This window comes from Lineus longissimus, chromosome 11 (assembly GCF_910592395.1).
Source record: "Lineus longissimus chromosome 11, tnLinLong1.2, whole genome shotgun sequence".
Classification (NCBI taxonomy): domain Eukaryota; kingdom Metazoa; phylum Nemertea; class Pilidiophora; order Heteronemertea; family Lineidae; genus Lineus; species Lineus longissimus.
Window position 1 is genome coordinate 12,658,397 of NC_088318.1, and position 22,021 is coordinate 12,680,417.

General features: G+C 41.0%; 1 protein-coding gene across 4 annotated transcripts in view; it reads left to right on the top strand.

Moving 5' to 3' along the window:
• Positions 1-22,021, top strand: part of LOC135496388 (puratrophin-1-like) — an 88,799-nt gene that overhangs the window by 28,700 nt on the left and 38,078 nt on the right. For 2 of the 4 annotated variants that reach the window (XM_064785706.1, XM_064785707.1), the window contains one exon: positions 13,818-14,274. In XM_064785706.1, the coding sequence (XP_064641776.1) occupies positions 13,818-14,274 (457 nt within the window). Of the gene's footprint in view, positions 1-12,127; positions 12,580-13,817; positions 14,275-16,196; positions 16,274-22,021 lie in introns of those variants that run through there. The other 2 variants (XM_064785708.1, XM_064785709.1) reach the window with 2 other exon arrangements.

Below are 22,021 nucleotides of genomic sequence, written 5' to 3' on the forward strand. Positions count from 1 at the left end.
ATTTCTTTTGTGACAGAAGTGCATATAAACCAAAGATATTGCTCACATCGTGTCCATTTACTTAGGATTTATTACCAGTCACCACCACGTTCCATGGAAACAACCTCACATGCATGCCTTCCATGAAGAAATGTAATCAGGGGTTTATATCCTACGTGCTGCTGACCTTATGGACAGTAATATTTCTGCCATTTCAAAAGTACATTTGTGTTGTCATGTTTTCGAGAGTGCATGCTTTCTTGCGAGACGTGGATGAGTACTTTAACCAGGCGACAGTCAGGAAAGGATTTCAGGTGAGTTAAACAAGAATTGGTGATCTCGGTAACATGTGATCAACATCAAACCTCGTGATTACTGGTTTTACCCACAGATTGTGGAAACTAGCATGGGTCTTTTGCCATGTTGGCCAATTGTGTTAGTAAATGACCAACTATTGTAATGTGCCTTCTACTGTGTATTAGGTCATAATATCATTGTGTAACTTGTTCCTTTTGGTGTGTTAGTTTGTGAGCAATAAAATCACTTCTGAAGTCAAACTCGCACTGTCCACTTCGTTCCTTGGGTCGTACTGGTTTAAAAGACAATTGTGACCCGCTCTACCAAAACTAGGCGCTTGTCGCATCTGAACTTGACAGGTTGATACGGACTTGTTGTTCATTTCCCTATTGTAGACCTTTTGTGAAATGTGACCAAATCAGTTTGTAATAGATTTCACAAAAGGTCTACAATAGGGAAATGAACAACAAGTCCGTATCAACCTGTCAAGTTCAGATGCGACAAGCGCCTAGTTTTGGTAGAGCGAGTCACAATTTCCACACAGATGAGATATTTTTGTCAAACATTGCAGCGATTATAATCACAGGTCCCAGTGATTTAAACCGATTGTTTGCGGGGTGCTCAAGTTTATTGATTATTTCATGATAAGAAATTCCATCCCTGTTCGATTAGTTTGCCTGATTGTCCCAAATGCATCAGTTTGATGAAATGAAATTCCTTGCCTGAACTGTCTTGTATTCATGCGGAGTCGTAATGATGCAGATTTGCTTTATGAAATTCCTTGGAAGGAATTTCCTACAGAAAGAATGTTTGGTATCGAATTCATTCATGTCCCAAATGTATCAGTTTGATGAAATGAAATTCCTCCCCTGATCTGTCTTGTCATTTCTGCTGAGATGTCTTCCACTGCAGGAAAAGGCTGTATGATGCTTTAGTGTATTGGTGATTGGGTCTTGCAGTTTGAGGTACAGCTGTATGTCTGATCCTGTGTCTGAATTGCCCAATCAATCTCCAATCCATCAGACCGGCAGTAGAGCCAGCTGACTTACTCCTGACCTGTCAAATCATCGATTCCTTTGATGTCTGCTCGAGGCCGTTCATTCCTCTCATCTTCCAGATTAAATCATTGGCCAACACTCTTATCCATCCTTGCTGTTGATGCAGCCACTAAGTGAGTCTTGACCTCTGAAATTACATCTCAAGTCCCCTTGTTGTGCAAACACCACTTGCCAGTTCTCTTTGATCTTCAGCTGTGAGGTGGCTGACATTTTCCTCCTGTCTAGCGACCATGTTTATTGCTTCCTATGTCTTCGAATATGTGAGGAAAAGTGCATTGTGGTGCCAAATCAGAATGGGTAGGTCCTTGTTCTGCCCAAAACTGGATAGAGCCTTTGCTAAGTGACAAGCAATGACTTTCTTTGGTGGTTGGGGTAATCGACAAGCTCTATCACGTATTGACACAAGATGTTCATATCACACTCATCGATTCCTGCAGTGTTTGGCGCTAAGTAAAGCGATACTCGCAACAACTCTTGCGAGAAATGGCGCTTTGCTGAGCAAATATGAACAACACTTGCCCCTTTTGAAGTTGGAAGCATCCACCGACGAGCTCTCTTACGTTTCAACGGAGTCCCAATGTAGGTCCGATATCTTTTACATGAAATTCAATGCCGGTTTTGTTACCAGTGTGTGAAATTACTCTTTGAACAGCTAATAGCGGTAGCCCTTGTCTCTTTGATGTAAGGCATGGCTAGCTTTCTCATGTTTTCAAACAGAGTGTTAGTTGCTGTCCGATCGATATTGGAGTTATAAGGAAAGTAATGCTTCAGATACCACTTGAGACAAATTACTCTTTGCATAGTCAACAGAACTGGCTGTTGATTTCTCTGAAGTCTTCTACATGTTTGTCCTCGTGCTGTCGAATGTTGGTAATCTGTGGAGCCATTTGTAGTCACGATCATGTTTTGTAGTTTGGTAGCATATAATGGTGGTTGTGCAGGGGGCTATGTTACAAATGTTTAGACCTTACTGTGCCATGTCGCGGTAGGATGGTTGAATGTTCAAAATATTCCACAGAGACCAATGTCAAAACATCTTTGTATACTCTTTTTGGAGCAACTATCCTGACTTTCTCATCAGCTCTTGCTGTGTTCGAGAGCAGGAGTCAGAGGGGGTCAGGGTAGCAGGGAAAGTAGCCAATTTTCTTGCCTACAACTACATGTGCATCTAGTATGGAACCGGGACGGCTGGCATGCACTCAGCTATCAATGGGTGCAGTCAGGAGGACCATATTTGCCCAACGTTGAAATATGCTTCTGCTTCAGACAGCCATATGATTTTTGGCACAACTGGACTTCCTCAAGAATAATTTGATCCCCTCAGAAATTTCCTTTGGGAGTTCCCTCCCTAATTGTTGCAGATCTGTCTGTGCCTCGTGGGGATGAATACATCGCTTACTGTAATCATAGATGAGACATTGTCACTCATTAAGACTGGTATGATAATCACACTTCCATCAGCGAGACTTCCTTTGATCTTGCCAGGATTGTCACAGAACCGCCATTGTTTTGTGTACACTGCAGCTGAAAGTGACGGCAACATCACCGATTACCGTGGCGATAACGGTACCAATCTAATTGCGCGAATCTCTGTACACAGTGGATGCAGACAAGATAGTAACATTCAATATTCATCAGTGCGGTTCAAAAGGTCAGAGGGAAATGGAGTCTGTCAAGTTTGGTGAATGTTGGTTACACTTTGCTGGTTTTTGGAGTAGGTGCGTCTTCTGCAATCTTCTTGGGAATTAGCAATTCTGTGATGCTTGCAAGAGAGACATTGGGTTCTTGATTACATTCGATGAATATCTGTTACAAATTGAAGGGTTTCAATATTGCATGTGGCGATGCAATCTGCTTGGGACTGTAATTCCCTAAAGGAGATGAAAAGGGGTTATTAGCCTAGTAATTGTGTTTGATGCTAGAATAGGTCTTGAATTTGTCACTTATGCTTTTGTTGATGGGAGATTGATAGATTAGCATTACTCAAGTCTCAGTCATTGGTATGAAATTAGTAGATATTTCCATTTTGTTGCATGGTCATCATGCCAAGTTGAGCAAAAAACAAACATTTAGATTTTGACTTCAGAATGCAATAGTGAATGATTGTGTTCTTCCATGAATTGGTTTTCTCCATATCCATTTCTCCATTTCTTACTTTTCTCCGCAGCCATTCACACTCAAAAAGTAGATTACATTACTCTTGTCATTTCTTACAAAGCGGGAGAGAGAGAAATGGGAAAATGATGCAGATATTTACTGCTAGCTACCGTGGTTGTCAAGAATTATTGCCCGTTAGGGATCAGTTCAGCTTGGGTTGTACTGGTTGATTGTGTTAACCCAGCTATTTGCCGGTAACTAGGATTGACTGATGGCATCATTGCAAAATTCTGTCCCTCAGTTTCCTGTAGTTCTAATACTCGTTCTTCTTCTGCATTCGGAACTTTTGAGATGTTGGACAGTCGGTTTGATTTCAGCAACAAAGTTGGCTAGTGCCAAGAAGGTATCATTTCCAGGATAGATTCTATGATGGAAAATCTTCATTAAAGAATCTATGATGGGCCATCATAGAATCTACAAATGGCCATCATAGATTCTATGAAGAAAGAGAGTGGTGCTATTGGTAATGGCTTCCCCTTTGTCCAAAAGTGACGAAATTGATGGTGCAATCTTGACAATGTCCAGTGACATTTTCAGTTGTCATTGTTGTCGAAGAAGGTGAGGTCCTGATGAAAACTACTACCAAGGGATGTAGCCTACTCTCATTACTGTTGTGTTAAATAGTGTTTGATAGCTGATGAGGAGACCTGAATAATGTCATCCTTTTGTCCGTGGGATATCTGATGATATATCGTGGCATTTATCTTTCTTTGGGCAGTGCTAATCACCGAGGACTTTGCAGCAAAGGGGCTGAAATTAGGACCCTTTTGACACCAGATTGTATTAAGGCGATGATTAATTTTGTCAAATGGATGGTCAGTGTTGAAATGAGGGGTTGCCAATATCTTTCTAGTTTGTGCATGTCCATTCGCACCTGTCAGGGTTTGCTAAAAGATGGGCATTAACTCGGGTTGATTGGCCCATTTTGTTAAGAGACAAATGGTCAACTTAATGTACCAGTACACGATAATCCCATATAAATTGAAATATAGCCCATTGAATTAATCCTTGACCCCATAATTCTCACAACGCAGCAGTTTTATTAAAAGTGTAATTGATGTAGACCACCAGATCCAACAGAAATAAATGTCTGACCAGTTTATCAGATTTCTAAAAAAACTGGTGCCAGCCTGATGAAATCTTCCTGGTCACGGGAGAGGGAGAGATGATGTATTCTATAGCTATGATAGGGTAGTAAGTCAGATGTGTCTAGGACCATGGCAGTATCGGGCCATCCAGGAAAACTTCCCACACATTTCCCCCCAAAAATCACCAGCCTGGACTTCGCAGAAAAAGCATTTCTTCGAGTTAAAAGTTCCTGGCGCCCTTGAAGTCAAAAGGCTTGACAGAAGGCCATCACATCCCAATGGACTCTTGCTAATCCCCCCTCTGTTTCTAGTCCCGTCCTTTGTTTAAAGTGTCCGCCATTTCTAATTGAAGATTAGGCCGACAAAAAGACAAAGTTCCACAGCAATATACATTTGATCATCAATCGCACTTCTAATCAGAGTTTTTGATTCCAAAAGAATAGCACCCTTTCTGGATTAGCATATTTTTGATCTATCAAGATCTCTAATTAGTGCTGCTAAAACACAAAGGAGTTGAAGTTTCATTTTCTTGCAATTGTGTTGCACTGATCATGTTTGATAGTCCAACGATTGCTATAACTCCTCTCATGTTTACTTGGCAGTGCTAATTATCAGAGCAGGAATGAGTGGCAATTAGCAGATCCTCGTTAATGGCTAGGCGGGCAGGGATAAGAGCACTTTTGAAATTGACAATGAGGGCGATTATTTGTTTTGCGGAGGACATCAGCCACTTTCAAATGGGGTTATAATCCGTCGTGCTCATCATTATGGATTCATCACAGTCAATAACACCTGTCATTTTCTGGCTGAAGATAGTTTATTCAGCTTCAGTAATTTATTCTTTTTTGCTTGTTTTTGGTTGCTGGTAGTACACCTGGACGCTCCCACCAGTATGTATGATCGTTAGGTTGGAGAGTTTTATCAAACTTGTTGAAGGTCGAGCAAATACATGTGTATGCTATTGAACCAGAGCACAGCCGGGTGGATTCTGAAATTGATTCCCTATAAAATATTGGCATTTCCTGAAACTCCCGGTATGGATTGTAAGTTCTTGCCAAATACCATATTGGGTATGGTATTGACCTTAAAATGGATAGAGCAAAAAAGGTCCAGCGGCCTTACTCAGTGTGCTTTTGCAGCAGCCTACGAATTAGATGGTCAATCATTCTGTAAATGAACAGAGAGTTGCAAGGAACTGGCATGAGTATATGATAACTCAGGACTACCTGATAGTAGAAAATATAGGTTTCATCATCTGGTGTTATGAAGGGTTGGCTCGAACTTGAAATCCTAAAGTAATTAGAACACTTTCAAAATGAAGAGAATGCCAATTTTAAGGGCGGGAGTCTGTTCTTTGTTTTCTAGAGAACAGCCTCCCACCCTTGAAATTTGCATTCACTTCATTTTGAAGGTGTTCCAATTGCTTTATGATTTCAAGTTGTAGCCAAAATGGTGGTCCCTTAATAATGTTCTCTTCCCAACCCCTCTCTATTCAGCGGTGCACAGATCTTTCTTTGATTCAATATTGTCCCAGACGTTAGCAGGTAAATGAAAGGTATGACATGAAAGACGCTGCCATTCAACCACATTCGCAAATATGAATAACATCAATTCAAACCAATTGGATGACAAAAGGAACCTTATCCTTGAATAGATATATTTGAATGTAATTCGAAATTTGAATTGAAATCACGTTTTGATCTTGCCGTTGGGCATCCAGCTTGGCATTGACATGAACTTGCCACAGGTTCCCCTTTGCCAAATATCGCAAGTCCATGTGAAGCACTTTTATAGTGTATGAGAAGATGATTAATGTTACTAGTTCTTTCATGTTTCAGTTTAGATGTTTGAGATGGAAAATTGAACAGTTGCTAACTCGAATGAGGCCACAACCTGTCGGCCATCTTGAAAACTTATGTTCTATCAGAAATGTTAAGCACCCCGCCAACGAGAGACTGAATAAGTTCTGAAAGTCTGGGTCTCATGTCTAGAATGTCACAACAATATAATCCCAGACCTTCGGGTTAACTGCACTAAGCAAGGATACTTGGAAAAATCGATGGCCTTGCCTGGGGTTTGATTCGTTTTGTGCTCTGAGTTGTCACAATGTCAATGCATGATTCAGTTACCTTGGGCAACCATGCAGCATCCTTCCAAGAAATTGACAAGGTGACAGCAGGTTGTCAAGGCCGGCAATGTTTCTGAACCGGTGCATTGCGGGGTCTGTGTGGAGTTGAGTAGTGCGAATGATGATGTTGTTTGTGGCGTTGTTTAGTGAAGACCCTTCCAAGAAATTGACATGGTGACAGGTTATCAAGGTCAGCAATGATTTCTCAATCCGTATCTACAAGGTTTTCCCTTGTCAACTGCTGGGATTTTTTCCATCATCTCCATGGGATTCTGTGGTACAACTAATTGTAAGGTTCCTTTGTGTGTGGAGCATCACACGCAAAGAAGAAAAAAACACCACAAGCATACAGTCTATGGCAACACAGCCAAGTGTCGGTCAGTGAAGACCCTTCTAAGAAATTGACATGGTGACAGACGGTCAAGGCCGGTGAATCTGTCTTGCTCCGAATCGATGGCTTGAGTGTAGTGCACTCCATACATCTGTGAAAGTGGGCCCCTCAGCCTCTCGCTTGATGATGTTGTGAAAACGGGTATGATCGCTAGCCGTCTTCATTGTGAGTAAGATGCCTCCTGCGGGGGTTGTCCCAGTGGATGCGGTACGTGGTCGACATCGTTAATTACCACAGCACCTGAGGCTCACGCTCAGCTTCCCGGAGAGTACATATTGTTGAGCTTTATCAAGAAGATCCGCAGAATGATAATAAGAAACTTCCTCCACAGGCATTGAATAAATTTTTTTGTGGATCCTGTTTACGTGGAAGGAGGATCTGTAATTTGAAAAACTTTTTTTTCTTCTTTCATATTATTTAATGAGGGATGGGTAGACTTGGGAGAAAAATGAGGGTGACTTTTGAATGCTTTGATTAGATGAGTTGTGTAGTTGACTAAGGCAAATAATGGCCCAAATGATGATGATGATGATGATGATGATGATAATGATGATGATGATGATGACGCAGGCTGCTATTCAATTATCATCAGTGACCAAGAGCGAATTGCATTTATTTTCATGCACAACCAAACTTTTAGCGGAAATCTACAGTTGTGATCATACCTCAATAGATGTACCCCAGATAAGGTTCTATCATGTTTAACATGGACTGCAGAATAGCAGTAATGATAATGTTAGGATAATTTGTGGGATTCAAACAGTACAATGGGGTGGATGATAAATCTCTCAGGAGTTTTCCTCCATACACGCAAAGGTCATAAAAAGAGCCGTTTGTATCTAAATGTTAGTTAAGGCAGGCCATAAATAGTCGACTTGCCACAACCCCTTATCCAATCAAAGTACATTCAAATCGCACCCCGCATAAGGACCCAGCGACCTTGAAATGCCTTTGATGTGCCGCTGATTTTCAATGTGTTATTCCCTGAGGATTGCATGTCCCTGATGGCCTGGCGCGTTATTGGATGCCGTCTGCTTGTGTATTCCGTGAATGGTCCTCGGATGCTCGTCAAGGGGACTTCATCTTCGAGGGTTCCCCGAATAGCAGTCCTTGAAAGCGTGCCCCAGGATCTGGTGGTAGCATCCTGATGCTTTGTTCTTTAGAATGATCCTTGGTGAAAGTTTTCTGTGTCCTTGGGAGATGCACCTTACTCCCGTTGCTTGAAGTGTTCCCGTGTACGTAGCAGTCCTTGAATATGCCCTTTACCTAGGATTTCAAAGAAGTGCCCAAATATTGGTTATGAAATTTGATGGCTATTAAATTAGTATCAATCATATATAAAAGTTTTGAAGTCAGTTGAAGTAGTCCATAGCTATGGCAACTTCCAATTAGGAGATTGGTTGAACTTGGAAATTTCGGTGGAACATTTACATCACACTGCAGCCTGTCAGGGACGTTATCTGAATTGATGACCTTCTCTTGCGGCAGTTTTGAAAGGAGCAGAGCTGAAAATACCCAACGAGTGTCACTTCGAGTGTCACTTCGTGCAAATATCATTCAAGAACAATGCAACCAAACAATTGGCAAGCAGGACGAATATAGACCATTGAAGTAATGCATGAAAATAACCAGACAATGGTCTAAAACTACTTTCTTCCCATCATTTAGTCACATTAGGCCAACATAATTTGTTTTCATGCTTATGGCCAGCCACTTTCAGGAAGTCGGTGATGGCTTTCAAAAAAGTACTTCATATAAAAGCTGTTTTGGTGCAGGAACCGAATTAGGTTAAAGCGATGACAAGAAGCGTGAAATCAACTTTCAGTGGCCCAACTCCTGAGTGAGAGTAGACCCAGGATTCCTGTATTTCTACGGATAACATGCCCCGGGCTGTAGCGGAATTGAACTGATGATGTGGCGGATACCGCCGACAGCAGGGGTGGCCGAATGATTTGATTATTTGTGAGGGTCTATCTGTTGTTGTACCGGGTAAAAGGGTAACATTGACCAAGGCATGTGAATAGCATTATATTTCGGCCCTTAATTCATTCTTTGGACCTTGATTCATTCACAGCTGAGATTGTGGAACTATTCCAGGCTACGCGGGAAAAGCTGACGGAATAATTTTACCAGGATATTCCTGGCCTGCCACACCGTGAAAGATTCCCATCGTGAACGACAGCTACATTTGGAAACCTCATCTTGTAGACAATGGAGCTGTCCAAAAATGTGCCTTTCTTGGATTTTTTGGGGCCGAATTTTAACCTCTTGTTGACTTTAGGCATTTGGGAATGTTACAAAGTTTTGTTTCCGAACTTATCCCTTAGTTTCAGTTTATCAAGAGTAAATTGACAGAAATGAGAGACCTCGACACTCATTCGAATTCTGGATTATTACCTGTGAACTTTGTTCCATCTGACTATTCAAAGACATCTAATTTTCCAAGATAACAATTTTTTGACGTATTTTTTGATGTTGAACAGTTTAGTGTTCCTCTTCCCAGGATGTCGGCGAAATATTGGAGTACGTTGAGACGGTACCCTTTCTTGAGAATGGGGAAGCTCCTTTCTAAGGTAAAGATTTGCAGGCCTCAGGTGCCTTCGTTTTGCATGAGTTGGATTGTTCAAGCATGTATCTGAAAGACTGTAAAGCACACTATTAATGTGCTAAAAGGATTTTAAATCACTTTTGATTTTGTTGAAGCGGTTTTGATTTTGGTGAGGATATTCGTGAAATGCGCCTTTGAAGGATATGTCACCATCCAAACCATCCTGTTGACCAGCTTCATCAACATCGTGAATTGGTCTTATATTGGTGTGACTAGAGTATTACGAGGCTATCCATGCATGATCGAGGAATTTTTTATGACTATCACGTTTTTCTTGCTGCAACTTCTGAAATGTCATGGTGTCACAGATTTGGCATTATCGGCATCGTCAATCAGTTCCGAAATGGTTGAATGTCATTGGCAGTCATTCTCGACTTTCTCTGCGTCATTCAATCAGCGATTAGAGGGTGTGCAAATCATATTACGCCCAGGGTACAAGTACTTGGTGTGCTCTCGACGTGACACTAGTATTAGTCAGGGAGGTTCGATATTTACCAGTATCAAGGCATATTTTTGTTCTGCCCATGGTTATTGTATGTATCATATGTATTGTAGGCAACATCGATGATCAGCATTGATCAAATCATTTCCTTGTGAAATCTTGTAATGTTCAGACAAAAATTTGAAGAACATTGATTTTCAAACGTTGTTTGTGATAATAGAACCTTTGGATTATGATACATATTCTTGTATTAGAGATTCAGACAAAGGAAAGAGACCTTGCTAAAAGTGGGGAGTTTGGGGTTCCGTCCATTCCCTCAGTTTCCGCTTTCATCTCTGAATAATACCATACATTGATCTACTGGTATTACTCTTTTCGAATTGCTTTCAATTCCTATCAGTTTTGATTAGTGTTTTGTCAATGGCTATTTTCTCTCAAATCAGACAGTTATTTAGGTTATCGTGACCGCATCGGAGTTCCAAAGCTATCTACAACTTGCCAATTTGTATCACTTAATGATTAAAAAATTATTACAAGCTCTATCCAGGTTCAGCCGTATCGATCACCTGATAACGTATTATTGTTTGTTAAAACCGTCCTTTATGTTAATAATGCCAATGCAACAGATGGAACGAATAATCCATTAATGATCCTATGCTTCTAAAAACCATGTGTGTAGAAATATATATAAGTAGGCCTGCTGAATTCCAAATCAGCTTTGGATCTGTGCTGGGATAAACATTCCTATGTATTGCGTTTGTGTTTTAGCAGCGCATGATAGGCAATTTCCACGGTAGGTAATTTCTTCTTTTTTTAATTTCCGTGATAAGATAGTGTCTTTGATATATCTTTTGATAGTTGCTGTCTGATGAGAAATCATTGAGAAATGAGTAAATCATAATTTCATTCACAAAGTTTTGTAGTATGCTAGGGCCGGGGTTCAAGCTTCAACTCTGATTGTGATTGTGTATCAAGACAAGTCATAGCGTCGTCTCCCGATCTTGATGGTCTCTGTAGGTGTTGGGTTAAATTAATCATTCGTCTAATACCTATCCAAAATTTCAAAATTCTATATTCATGTTTTTAATCCAGTTTGTCTAGACTATAAAGCTTGCTCCTTACTAAAGTTATGGAAAAAAAAAATTCTTTAGAATCTCATAAATCGCATCACATTCTTGATAACCTATATTGGGTGATCAAATTGTTTGATATATCATCTGTTCATGACTGCTTAGGTATTGTCATGGTTCAGGTGAGACAGGTTAGGCCACTAAAAGATGATGTCTTTGGTTCTTGTCACTGCCCTCGACACCCAACTTTGAGTTTGCACTAAAGTTGTATCATGCATTTTTATATGTAACTCATTTTTTTACAAAAATGAATGATAAGTTCAAAGAGGTACGTATTTTCCACCAGGAAACTCCTTGTTTTACTGAAGATGATGAAAGATGAAAGATGAAGAAGTAATTTGCTTGGTTAGCATCTTTTGGGATAGTTGCGATTTGTTACAGGGGGTTTCTTCACCAGCTGGACCTTTGTCAAAATATGGGTCAGCGTGATACAATTGTGGGACATCATTTATCCTCAGTTCTGAGCGTGGCAATCTGTTCTCTTTCAAGATTGATGGCAGGGGGTCGAAAAACACTATTGATGAATTATGTCGCTTTGGAAAATGACATCTCCGATCAGTGTGTGTACAGAAGCATACAATATCTGTGTATTTGTATTGCCCATGTTCAGCATAATCAGGTGTATCCAGTCTGGTGGATCTTTTTTGGCACCGGGTTGGACTTTCTCACCAGGGAGAGAAATTTCTGTCAGGATTTTTGATATATTACGGCTAAAAATACACCAACGACCAAGGACATAGTCGATGAAAACAGCCGCGGATATTTCATTCAATAGAAAACTAGTATGGAACGAATAGCGGGATGGTTGAGAATGGTTTGAATGGTTATAGGGAGACACATTTCACTTTGTAAGTGTGTGCAGTGCTGAACAGTTCAGCACTGTGTGTGCCCGCCAAACTAGCCAACAGACGTTGTAAATCACAGTTATCTGATATATATGGAGCTGATCCATTGTATCAGGACCATTTTAGGAGTAAATTACAGAACGTTAATCATCGTATCCAGCTACATTGTAGCAGCGCTTGGAACCAGCAGTTACTTTCAAATTTCAGTCCATATAGTCTGAGAGCTGGACAGTTGTGGCAGTAAGACACACTGGGCACTAAATTTACATCCATATAGGAATACATAACTCTTCCTTCAATTGATTGGATTTAAACTTGAGTGGTCAAGTTAGGAATATTGTCTTCTTGATCTCTTGTATTGTAAAATACTTGAACTTAGAATTTTGGAATAACTGGTGAGGGATAGACATGGATCTACAGCTTGCAAGGAAGCTGACGAGGGTGCCATTTGGTGCGGTAGGTGATCAAATAATCAACTCTTCGATAGCGCTTCCTGCTTGCTTGTTGTTCGATGATCTGGGGCTCTGTGCAGTAAGGGGGGACATGCACGTTCATTCTTGTGATTATCCTGGACAATGTCTGGTAGAGTCCGCAAGCTTAATCCTAGCATACAACCTATAATGTACATAGCTTTTGGTCCAGGATGCCATGATGGGCCAAATCTCGTTGTCAGGATTAGGCGTTCAGGACGGGCAGCCTATAGGTGGTATTATGATTCGATCAGAATTGCTTCTTAGAATAAAGACGGGTACCCTCTTCCTTTCCACGCTTAGAAAAGTGGAATGATGATGCCTCCTGTGTGGACGCCTAAAACACCCGATGCAGATTCGTAAAACAACAGGCAAATAACAGAATTATTGCACAATCAACTCTCGCCCACATAAATTGCAGTATGTTATGTCAAAAAACAAAGTAACCTTTCAAACAATCATAGCCGCTGCAACCGATTGTGTTGCCTAATTTGGGTTCTTTGTCCTTATAGCCTTTCAAAAATATTTGAAATGGATGAAAAATTAACCGTCATGTGGTGATATGGGACGACATGCATTAATCTACGATAGTGCGTTTCTCTTCACTTCTCTTCACGCAAGAACATGTACATCACTGTGTCTTATGTACTGCTTGTAACTGTCTAATTAAGTTGCTACAGATGTTGTTTTGCATTTCACCCTTGTTGAGTGTTAAACCTGTACATCGAAGCACAGTCTGCCGAAGACAGACTTCAAGTCCAAGTAAGGATGATTGTATCACTTCCATAACTGATGCTTGTTCTGACACACTGTGGTTCCTCAGTATCAAATAAAGCTAATTGTCATTTTGAAACTTGTATTGTTTTAGAGGTACAAATTGATAACATTGCATGATGTGCCGTCAGTATGTGGGCAAGATTCCAGCGCGTTCTGAGAGATTTTCTCATTCGATTTGGTCATTCGTTTCAACAACATCATCTCGTATTTTTCCTCCCTTTGCTTGATATTGGACAAAGAACCTTTCTTTGCTCAGCATATCGAAGTGGGTCAGTCCAACTAGTATCCATTCTCTTTACTTTCTATAGTTTCAGGAGTTAGTTGGTCAACCGAACGTCAGGCCCTTGGGCCTCTTGTTATAAGGATACTTGCAGTTGATGCCAGATTTCAGGGCATCCTCATCATCATTCTAGAATTCAAAATCTGATAGTCTTTTCTGTTATATAGTTTCAGAAGTATCCCGACCAGCTTCCGGACCGACTACCCCTCTGTGATACGTGTCACATTGTTTTCCTTCACGTCTACGGTATCAGCCAGACATCCCACCTCCATGACGACGAGGTCCATCTCTGCGTGGTCGACGACCCCGACCACATCCCTGGTCTGATCTTCCGTTACATTGACCATGGAAAGACGCAGGAACTTTGCATACCGAGTCGCGACTTTCCCAGATTAGTCAGAATGGATTACATACGTGACAGCGTCTTACGTGTTGACGCGGACTTTGGATTACTGTTGCGCGTTTGTATCATAGCGGTTGAGGAAAGTATACAAAAGCTGTCGTGGGATGTTGATGATCTTGCCAATGGGAACCACCTTGAGAATAGGATCGGCCACGGTGCCGAGGATGTTATTGAGAATGGGGAGGAGGCTACGCCTAGCCCTCATGAAAGCCCACATCTTGGTGAGTATATAGAAAACTTAGCTTTACCATCATCATCATTTAAATGCTCATATAAACTATTGCGTAAATGTTTTCCCCAAACCTTTACTCTTTTTGTGCATTTCTGTTAGATAATTCCAGTTTCAGCATCAGTGCCAAAGGCTTATGGGGCCAAGATAAAGCTAACACTGACATACAGAAAGATTTGTTAAAAACATCCTTTCTTCTTGTACACCTGACAGCCACGCTAACTCCACTATTTGTCCCTGGCCCCTTATCAGCAGAGTTCATCAGCAAATCCTCACAGAATCAACAGGAAATCTATAGAAAAGGTTCAAAGGGATATGTCATGAAGGGTCTAAGTAACTGGTCCACTTGAAGAGGCTAAACAAAGTTTGGGAGCGGTTTGTGAACAACTTTCATTGTTAGTTCCTATAACTTTAGGTGACTTTTACATCCTCCTGCTGAGAATTGAGGGTGATAAAACTTTCTCAACAAGTACTTGTGATTTTCTATACGATTTCAAATCTGATTATTGTCGTCTAAATTTCCTTGTCTGAATGTCTAAACGGAAACTAATCAGTACTCAGTGGACTATAGTGGACAATCCATTGAGCTGATTCTGTCTAGTCTAATTCATATATAGCTGGACCATTTCTGTTGTCTAAATCAAAAAAGGCTACGCTTTCTGCATATAAGAGGAACTTTAAACAAAGCAGGGATTCTTTGAATTGTTGGAAAGTGCAAGTTTCTATTGGTAGAGCCATTGGAAACTGAATCATACTATTTTGAGAAAATGTTGTGATTTCTCTGCAATTTGGCAGTAATAAGTCATACTTTCAGGTGTGTAACAGTTCTGGACAATGATTATGATAAGCCCTTTTATCAGAATAAAATTAAGTGTTATAAAAAGTCTTAACACCTTTTTCGTGATCATAACTCCAGTTGTTCTTGAAAAAGGTGTTATAATATTTTGTCACAGTTCTAGACAAACTATATCTAACTGCCATGTAAATCTCTGCTTAAAATTTATTTCTATTATTTTGGCAACTCATGCAGCAGACTCTTTTGCTTTCATTACAATGGGTGATTAATTCCAGTCGGTTGCCTCTATGCCTCCAGGGAGCAGTGAGTACCTGAGCAAATTTGAAAATGACAGCATTGGGCCATTCAACAATAGCTTATGTAAGAATGTGCCGAATAATTGGATAGTGAGAAGAAAAATATAAATAGAGCCAGATGGCGGAGAAAGTCTTAACTTTTCAGTTGGCTGTGTGTGGGAGATAACACAATTGTTTGCAGTTGGATAGGAGTCTTGTTTCTTATTAGTTTTCAATCGGTAAGCAAATTCTTGCAATTCTATTGCTGCGGCTTGTTCCCTTCAGCGATCAAGTGTGTTTTCTGGACTTGGATTTTTCTGAATCCACACAGGCCTATTGAAAACGCCTTCATATCAATTTTGACTAAGGCTTGGACCGGAAATGCTGGATGTTATTTCCATTAAAACATCTCAATTAGCAGACTTAAGCAAACAGGACCAACAAAGGTGAAAGGGTGTGTGAGCAATTTGAATGGAAGTGGGCCTAAATTACTCACTCAAATGCCTTCACCACCAGCATTAGCTATTGAATAGCAAGGGTACGATTCATATAGCTGTTAGCAATAGCAATGTAAGTGGAAAACCAACACATTGTGACTGGTTCTTTCAATTCATGAACAAGTTGACAATTGTTAAAAATATCGTTAGCCTTTGGGGTTAGAGTGATCCCTCAAGGAGCAATGGCATTGTAGTTTTAGTATTGTTCGGCTTACCATAACAATAGACGATTGTGGGATTAACCTGGTCATTCATGGCTACCTGTGTGTGGGGTATCGTGGCCAAAGTTCGCAGTACCGCTGGCCCACACTTTGTGGATAGTAGCCATTGTGATAGGATACCGACATTTTCAAAATTTTGATGGCATGGGATCGTATTTAAGCTGTGGATTACGTCTTGTATATGAACCGTTAGATGATTCAGGTATGATACATGATAGTTGCCCATCTTCCTAAAGAGTTGGTGGCTACTTTAAATCTGCTGTTAGGTTTATTGTGGTCTTATTGGTTTAGAGTTGTGATCAGCGAGCTGCCATGCTTTCTTGTTACAGTACGTCCTGGGTGAAATGTGAGGTTCCACTGATGGCACAAGATGCCCTGCAGATCCCAACCTCTCAGGGCCGTCATTAGCGGGGTAGCAGGGGGCAACAATGCAGCCAGCTGCCTCCCCCAAATGTCTCGACAAATGTGTTTTAAGGCAGATGTGTTGGTATTTTCACCAACCTTTCCTGGTCTATTCTAAACTGGCTGGTTCTTTGATGTTGATACTGGAAACCATAATTGTCAACAAACTTGCCATATCACCATGTGGCGATATACTATACTTTATTGTACCACATAACATGACATTTGATTAGATCTCTTGTAAAAGCAAATAGGATAACATATAGCAGTCAATATCTATATCAACAATCATTACGGCATTTTAAGCGTTGGACAACATCAAAATGTTACCGTGTAAAGAAGTTGACACGCCATATGATTTTAACCCTACCATAACCAAGAGACACTTGTGCTGTAATACTGCCCTGGACGAATGAATATTGATCAAAAGCTTCCGACACTATCACACAATTAGGATGAACATTAGAAACACACGGTGCACCAAAATATCGATCTCAGTCCCACAGATGAGTACAATACATTGAAGGCCAGCTCACTTAATCCACTCAGACAGTTGTTCATTTCCGAGAGCCTATCATTTTGTAAGTGTCAAACAATTAAAAATTATTGATGGCGTTTGGCTGCCATGATAGATAAGTATGGGAGTGTCGGCAGTGTCATGGTTATCGTGTGACACGCCGTAGTGAAGACCTCACGACACTGGTGTACACAGCCTGTACCGGCGTCGTTAGCGTGTAACGCCATTCAGTTGAGCTCTTTGTATCGGCCCGCCTGCTACCTGCTACCTCGCTGGAGTCCGTATATGCTGATCGGGTTATTGAAATGGCTGTCATAAACAGAGGATGATACTTGGATATAACATTACAGTGTGTACGCCTATGCGTCTTTGATATGCTTTTTGGACTAACAAACTTTGCAGGATTACTTGTATTATGTAGGTGAAATTTTTTTTTTTAAATATTTTTTTGTTTAAGTTGCAGTTGACTTGGTTCATTCTTTGTGTGTTCTCTGTTGCAGTACCTCTTAATGGGAACTGTTTGATTTCATTTTTATGGTAATTTGCCTGTCATGATTGATAATTGCATCATGAAAATCTGTAATTACGACAATAGCAATTACTTTGGAACACTTGTACATGATAGTAGTTGTCCTTGATGTCAACAATTTGTTATCTTACTGGCATTATGCGGTAAAAGTTATGTTTAATAGTCCCATGAGGACATGATATTGTATCACCTGAGTTAGGGCTTTACCATATGTGACTCGCTCTACCAAAACTAGGCGCTTGTCGCATCTGAACTCGACAGGTTGATACGGACTTGTTGTTCATTTCCCTATTGTAGACCTTTTGTGAAATCTACTACAAACTGATTTGGTCACATTTCACAAAAGGTCTACAATAGGGAAATGAACAACAAGTCCGTATCAACCTGTCAAGTTCAGATGCGACAAGCGCCTAGTTTTGGTAGAGCGAGTCACATATTAGTAGCTGAAGTTTGAGCATCGCAGTCAGTGCAACTGCAGCAGAATGAAATCGATAGACATCAAAGACCGACCCTCTTGTAAAAACGTGGCTTGTCGATACAGGTACGTTATTGCCATGTCCGTTTTGGCAGCATAAAATATTTGCTTTGCTTGTCTGTTGGGATGGAGTTGCAGAACCAAGTGGTGTCCAATCTGTCACATTGTTCAGCCAATTAGCGTCAATTACAATGCATAACCTGAATACCGTACATTATCACTTTGAATGTTTTTCACCACGCAGGCAATTATTCTATATGCCCCGATTAATTTCATGTCTAACATAATTGGAAAAAAACTTGCCTTGTGAAAAAGTTTTGAGGTCGACTGGCATCACTTAAGTTCCCTCTTGGTTTGTGCATCAATATCACCACCCGGCAACTTATTTTACGTAAAAAAGTGGGTGTTTTTATTCAGAAGACCACATGCTTTGCTTGCAAAGACCTCTTGCTGTTTTTGGAATGGACGGAAATCATTTGTTGATGTTTTCTTGATGGCTACTTCAGGCTCCGATATCATCAGTTTTTAAGTAGAAGTTGTCGCTTTACTGGGACAGTGATCCATTGCTGTGCACCTATGCAGGGAAATCTGGCTCAAGTTGTATTGGAATGGACTAGAGGTTGCCTTGGCTTGGCTCTTGCTGACTTGCCTGACCTTGGTGCTTGGGACACCATACATTCACATTGAGAATCAGGTCTACTGATGGCATGCCGTGCACAGAGTGGCTCTGGTGTATCTGGAAAGTGATATCAGCGAAAATTGGCTGGAACAATCTTGCGGTTACTCGGCCACTTGAGATAAAAGATAACAGTTGACATGGGTAGGGAATTCCATTCACTCAGATCTGCTCTTGAAATCAAGGTTGCAACATGCTCACCAGTTCTTCAGAGATTTATTCCGTGGTTCTGACCGGTTGTGCATTTGGCTCAGTCGACTACCTTCCACTTGTGGCTTGACATTCAGTGAGTATAAGACTGATGTGAGATGCTCTGATCAACAACATGCTCAATGGAAACCTAATTAGATCTGATGGTGTCCAGCTGTGGATTTAGCTCTCACTGGGAACAAGCTCTTGCCTGATTCATTGAGGACTTTGATATATTGACTGAAGAAAGTGCAGTTCTCTTGTCATATGGACTTTGCACATGGTTTTCCAGGTTCGTTTCCTGCTGTGGATTAGCTCATCAGAGTTGTGCTGCCTGATGTTGTTGCAGGCCAAACACCACTGCATGAATCCGGTCCTTTTGCTTGCTCTATGTTAGATCAGAACAAATGCAGGCTGTGTGAGCTCTTCATCAAAGATTCATGATTCCAATTGTCAGTGAAGCTTAAATGGACAGCTGCCCTTTTACAGATACTGTCCATGTTTTAGAGGTAATTGTTGTGGGGATACTATTGAGTCAGGTTGTGGGAGAATACCGATTGATTTACATCATTTTCCTCATGGAGGTAGGTGAGTGGTCTTGAAATAACTGCCAGCAGCCGTTTATTAGGGGCAGTATTAATCTCTCTATATCTGCAGATCTGCATCGAGCATAAACTATGCCTCCGATAGCATGAAATCGGATTTAATGGCTAAGTGACTGTCTTTGGCACTCACTTGACATCAACCATTGAAAACCAACCTCCTCCAATTCAGACTCCAATAATCCTATTCCCTTCCCTCCACCTCTCACGTTGGTGCATCGATTGATATGTCTGGCAGCCCTTAATCGGTTCCCCAGACCCTGATGGCTACGGTAAATCCTCCGGCGCGCATAATGTCTATGGCGATGGGGAGCTATGTGACTCATTTTAATCGGTAGGTTCATAAATCGGTCATGAAGGTTTCTGCGTGAAGCATGCGATCATTTACGTGTAGCATGCGGAACATGCGATTGGTTTGCATGAAGCATGCAGTGATCAAATGTACACTGAAAACTGTTGATGTTTTGATATGGATTAGCTGAAGACTAGTCTTTATTAATTCTTGGCAAGTATAGAAAGTCATGATATTTTTGCAGGGATTTTTCATGGCATGCAGAGATTTCAAGAAAACTGTTGTTAATGCTTAGCTGTTGTTGTAAGGGAGTCTACACGGGTAAAATGACAAAGCGCCGCAAAAATCCCTGGTTGCTTTACAATCTGACATTTAATTTACTACCTTAATTTGCATCCAGCTTCATCTGTGGCATTGTCACATATTGTCGCATCAATTTCACGGGGAGTAGCCATATAGCAAACGAAGTATAAGACAACGTCTGCCTCTGACATTCTCGATCCATTTCAAATTGGCAGAGAACTTTGAAATTGCGTCTTGTGTTTTAAATTGCGCTCCCATGGGGAACTATCGGATTAAATTCCAATTTCACATTTATTCCGCTATGATCTGCTCATTAATTTGCCGCTTGGCAGTTTTCTCACTGGGACTTGATTCTTAGGGCAGTTCACCAGGACATTCAGTCAAAACAGCAGTCATGCGTCAAACCCATTTGGGATCTCTTGCATTGATTTCTAAAAAAACATTGTTTGCTGTAATTTATACTTTTGAGTAGTTTTATATTGAAAGGTTCGCTGCCAAATCTGACTGTTGATTTGGTTAACCCTTCACCGACTGAAGTTCATAAAACTTTACTTGTGGCTTTGAGATAGGCACTTGACTGAAATGATCTCTCCAGGCAGCTATAATGATGCATTTTGTCCTCCCTCTTCAAAGGGCGATAATTTTTACATTTTAGAACCAGTATTGGCAGTGGCGACTCTTAGTGTGAAAAAAAGGCATTTAATTCCAGCACTTAGTCGCCTCATTATCACATGATGCCTTCAAAGTCTGTGCACATTTTTAAGTACGGCTAATTACCGGCCTGATTTCATCATTCTAGATAATCGCCAAATGATAGGTCTAATGCAGGTCACCCCTTCATCAGCCGGAAATAATTGGCTCCAAATTATACATATTCATACATGTACCCATACATGGCATTGTGGGGAAATCATTCCACGTAAAGTTTTTGCTGTGTTTCTGTACAAACTACAAGTATACATACAATGTCCCCGAGAGTGTGACATGTTATTCTTCGGATCTAATTTTGCACTCCATGAGGTTTCACTTCGGAAATTCTTTCAATGTTTTTAATGTAAACTTTGTAACACTGGCACACATCCTGACTTTAGGCCAGCAGAATGTTGTTGTATTCCGAATTGTTTGGATGAGTTTTAGACGACTTTTACTTTTTCTGTAACACATAGGGCGAAAGCTAACTTGTCAGTGAGCCCTGTTTGTTTTTCGATTTAAAACAGTCCAAAGTAGGCAGCTAAGATAGGACTGTGACACTTCTCTGGTGGACATATGACGTGGACCTACGCACTAAAATATCGTGAAAAATAAGCGTCATTGAGACGGTAAAATGTACAAGGTTCGCTTGGGCAGTCGGGCCTCTCGTGTGCTTGGATGGCTTATTCCCGGACACCGAGGGTCTTATTCATTTGACTCAGAAGATCTAAAAGGTAGGGTCATTAATTTTCTGTAGATTCTGTTGCCCAGTGGCCTGTCCAGGGTTTGTTCTGGGAGGCACTTCGTACAGCAAAATTATCAAGCCCTCAACAGGCTCACAGGTCTCACAAGTAAGTTAGGGCCAACCCAGCCGATGTCCCAAAAGAAGAAAGAGTTGAGTGCATAGGCGAAGATGAGCCTCCCCTGTCCCAGCTGTCCTCCCTTCTTCACTCCTCAAAGTGCCAACAATGTCATTGACATTATCCTCTTGCGCAGAGGGTATCGGTTAGAGCATAAACCCACACTATCCCCTTGCAGCAGGCCCTTCTAGAAAGTGTCAAATGATCTTGCAGAGAAGTCACGAGCAAGGGAGTTTCTCTTGCTACATTGAGGGTTTTGGTCAGACTGAGAATGGGCGCCATCAACAAAATCCTCCATGCAGCGCCCCTTCTTAATAGTGCCATTCACCTTGCACAGTGGTTATGAGGAAGGGAGGTTCTGTTGCTCCGTTGATGGTTGTGGTCAGACTTAGAACACTGGCTGTCAGCAATGTAA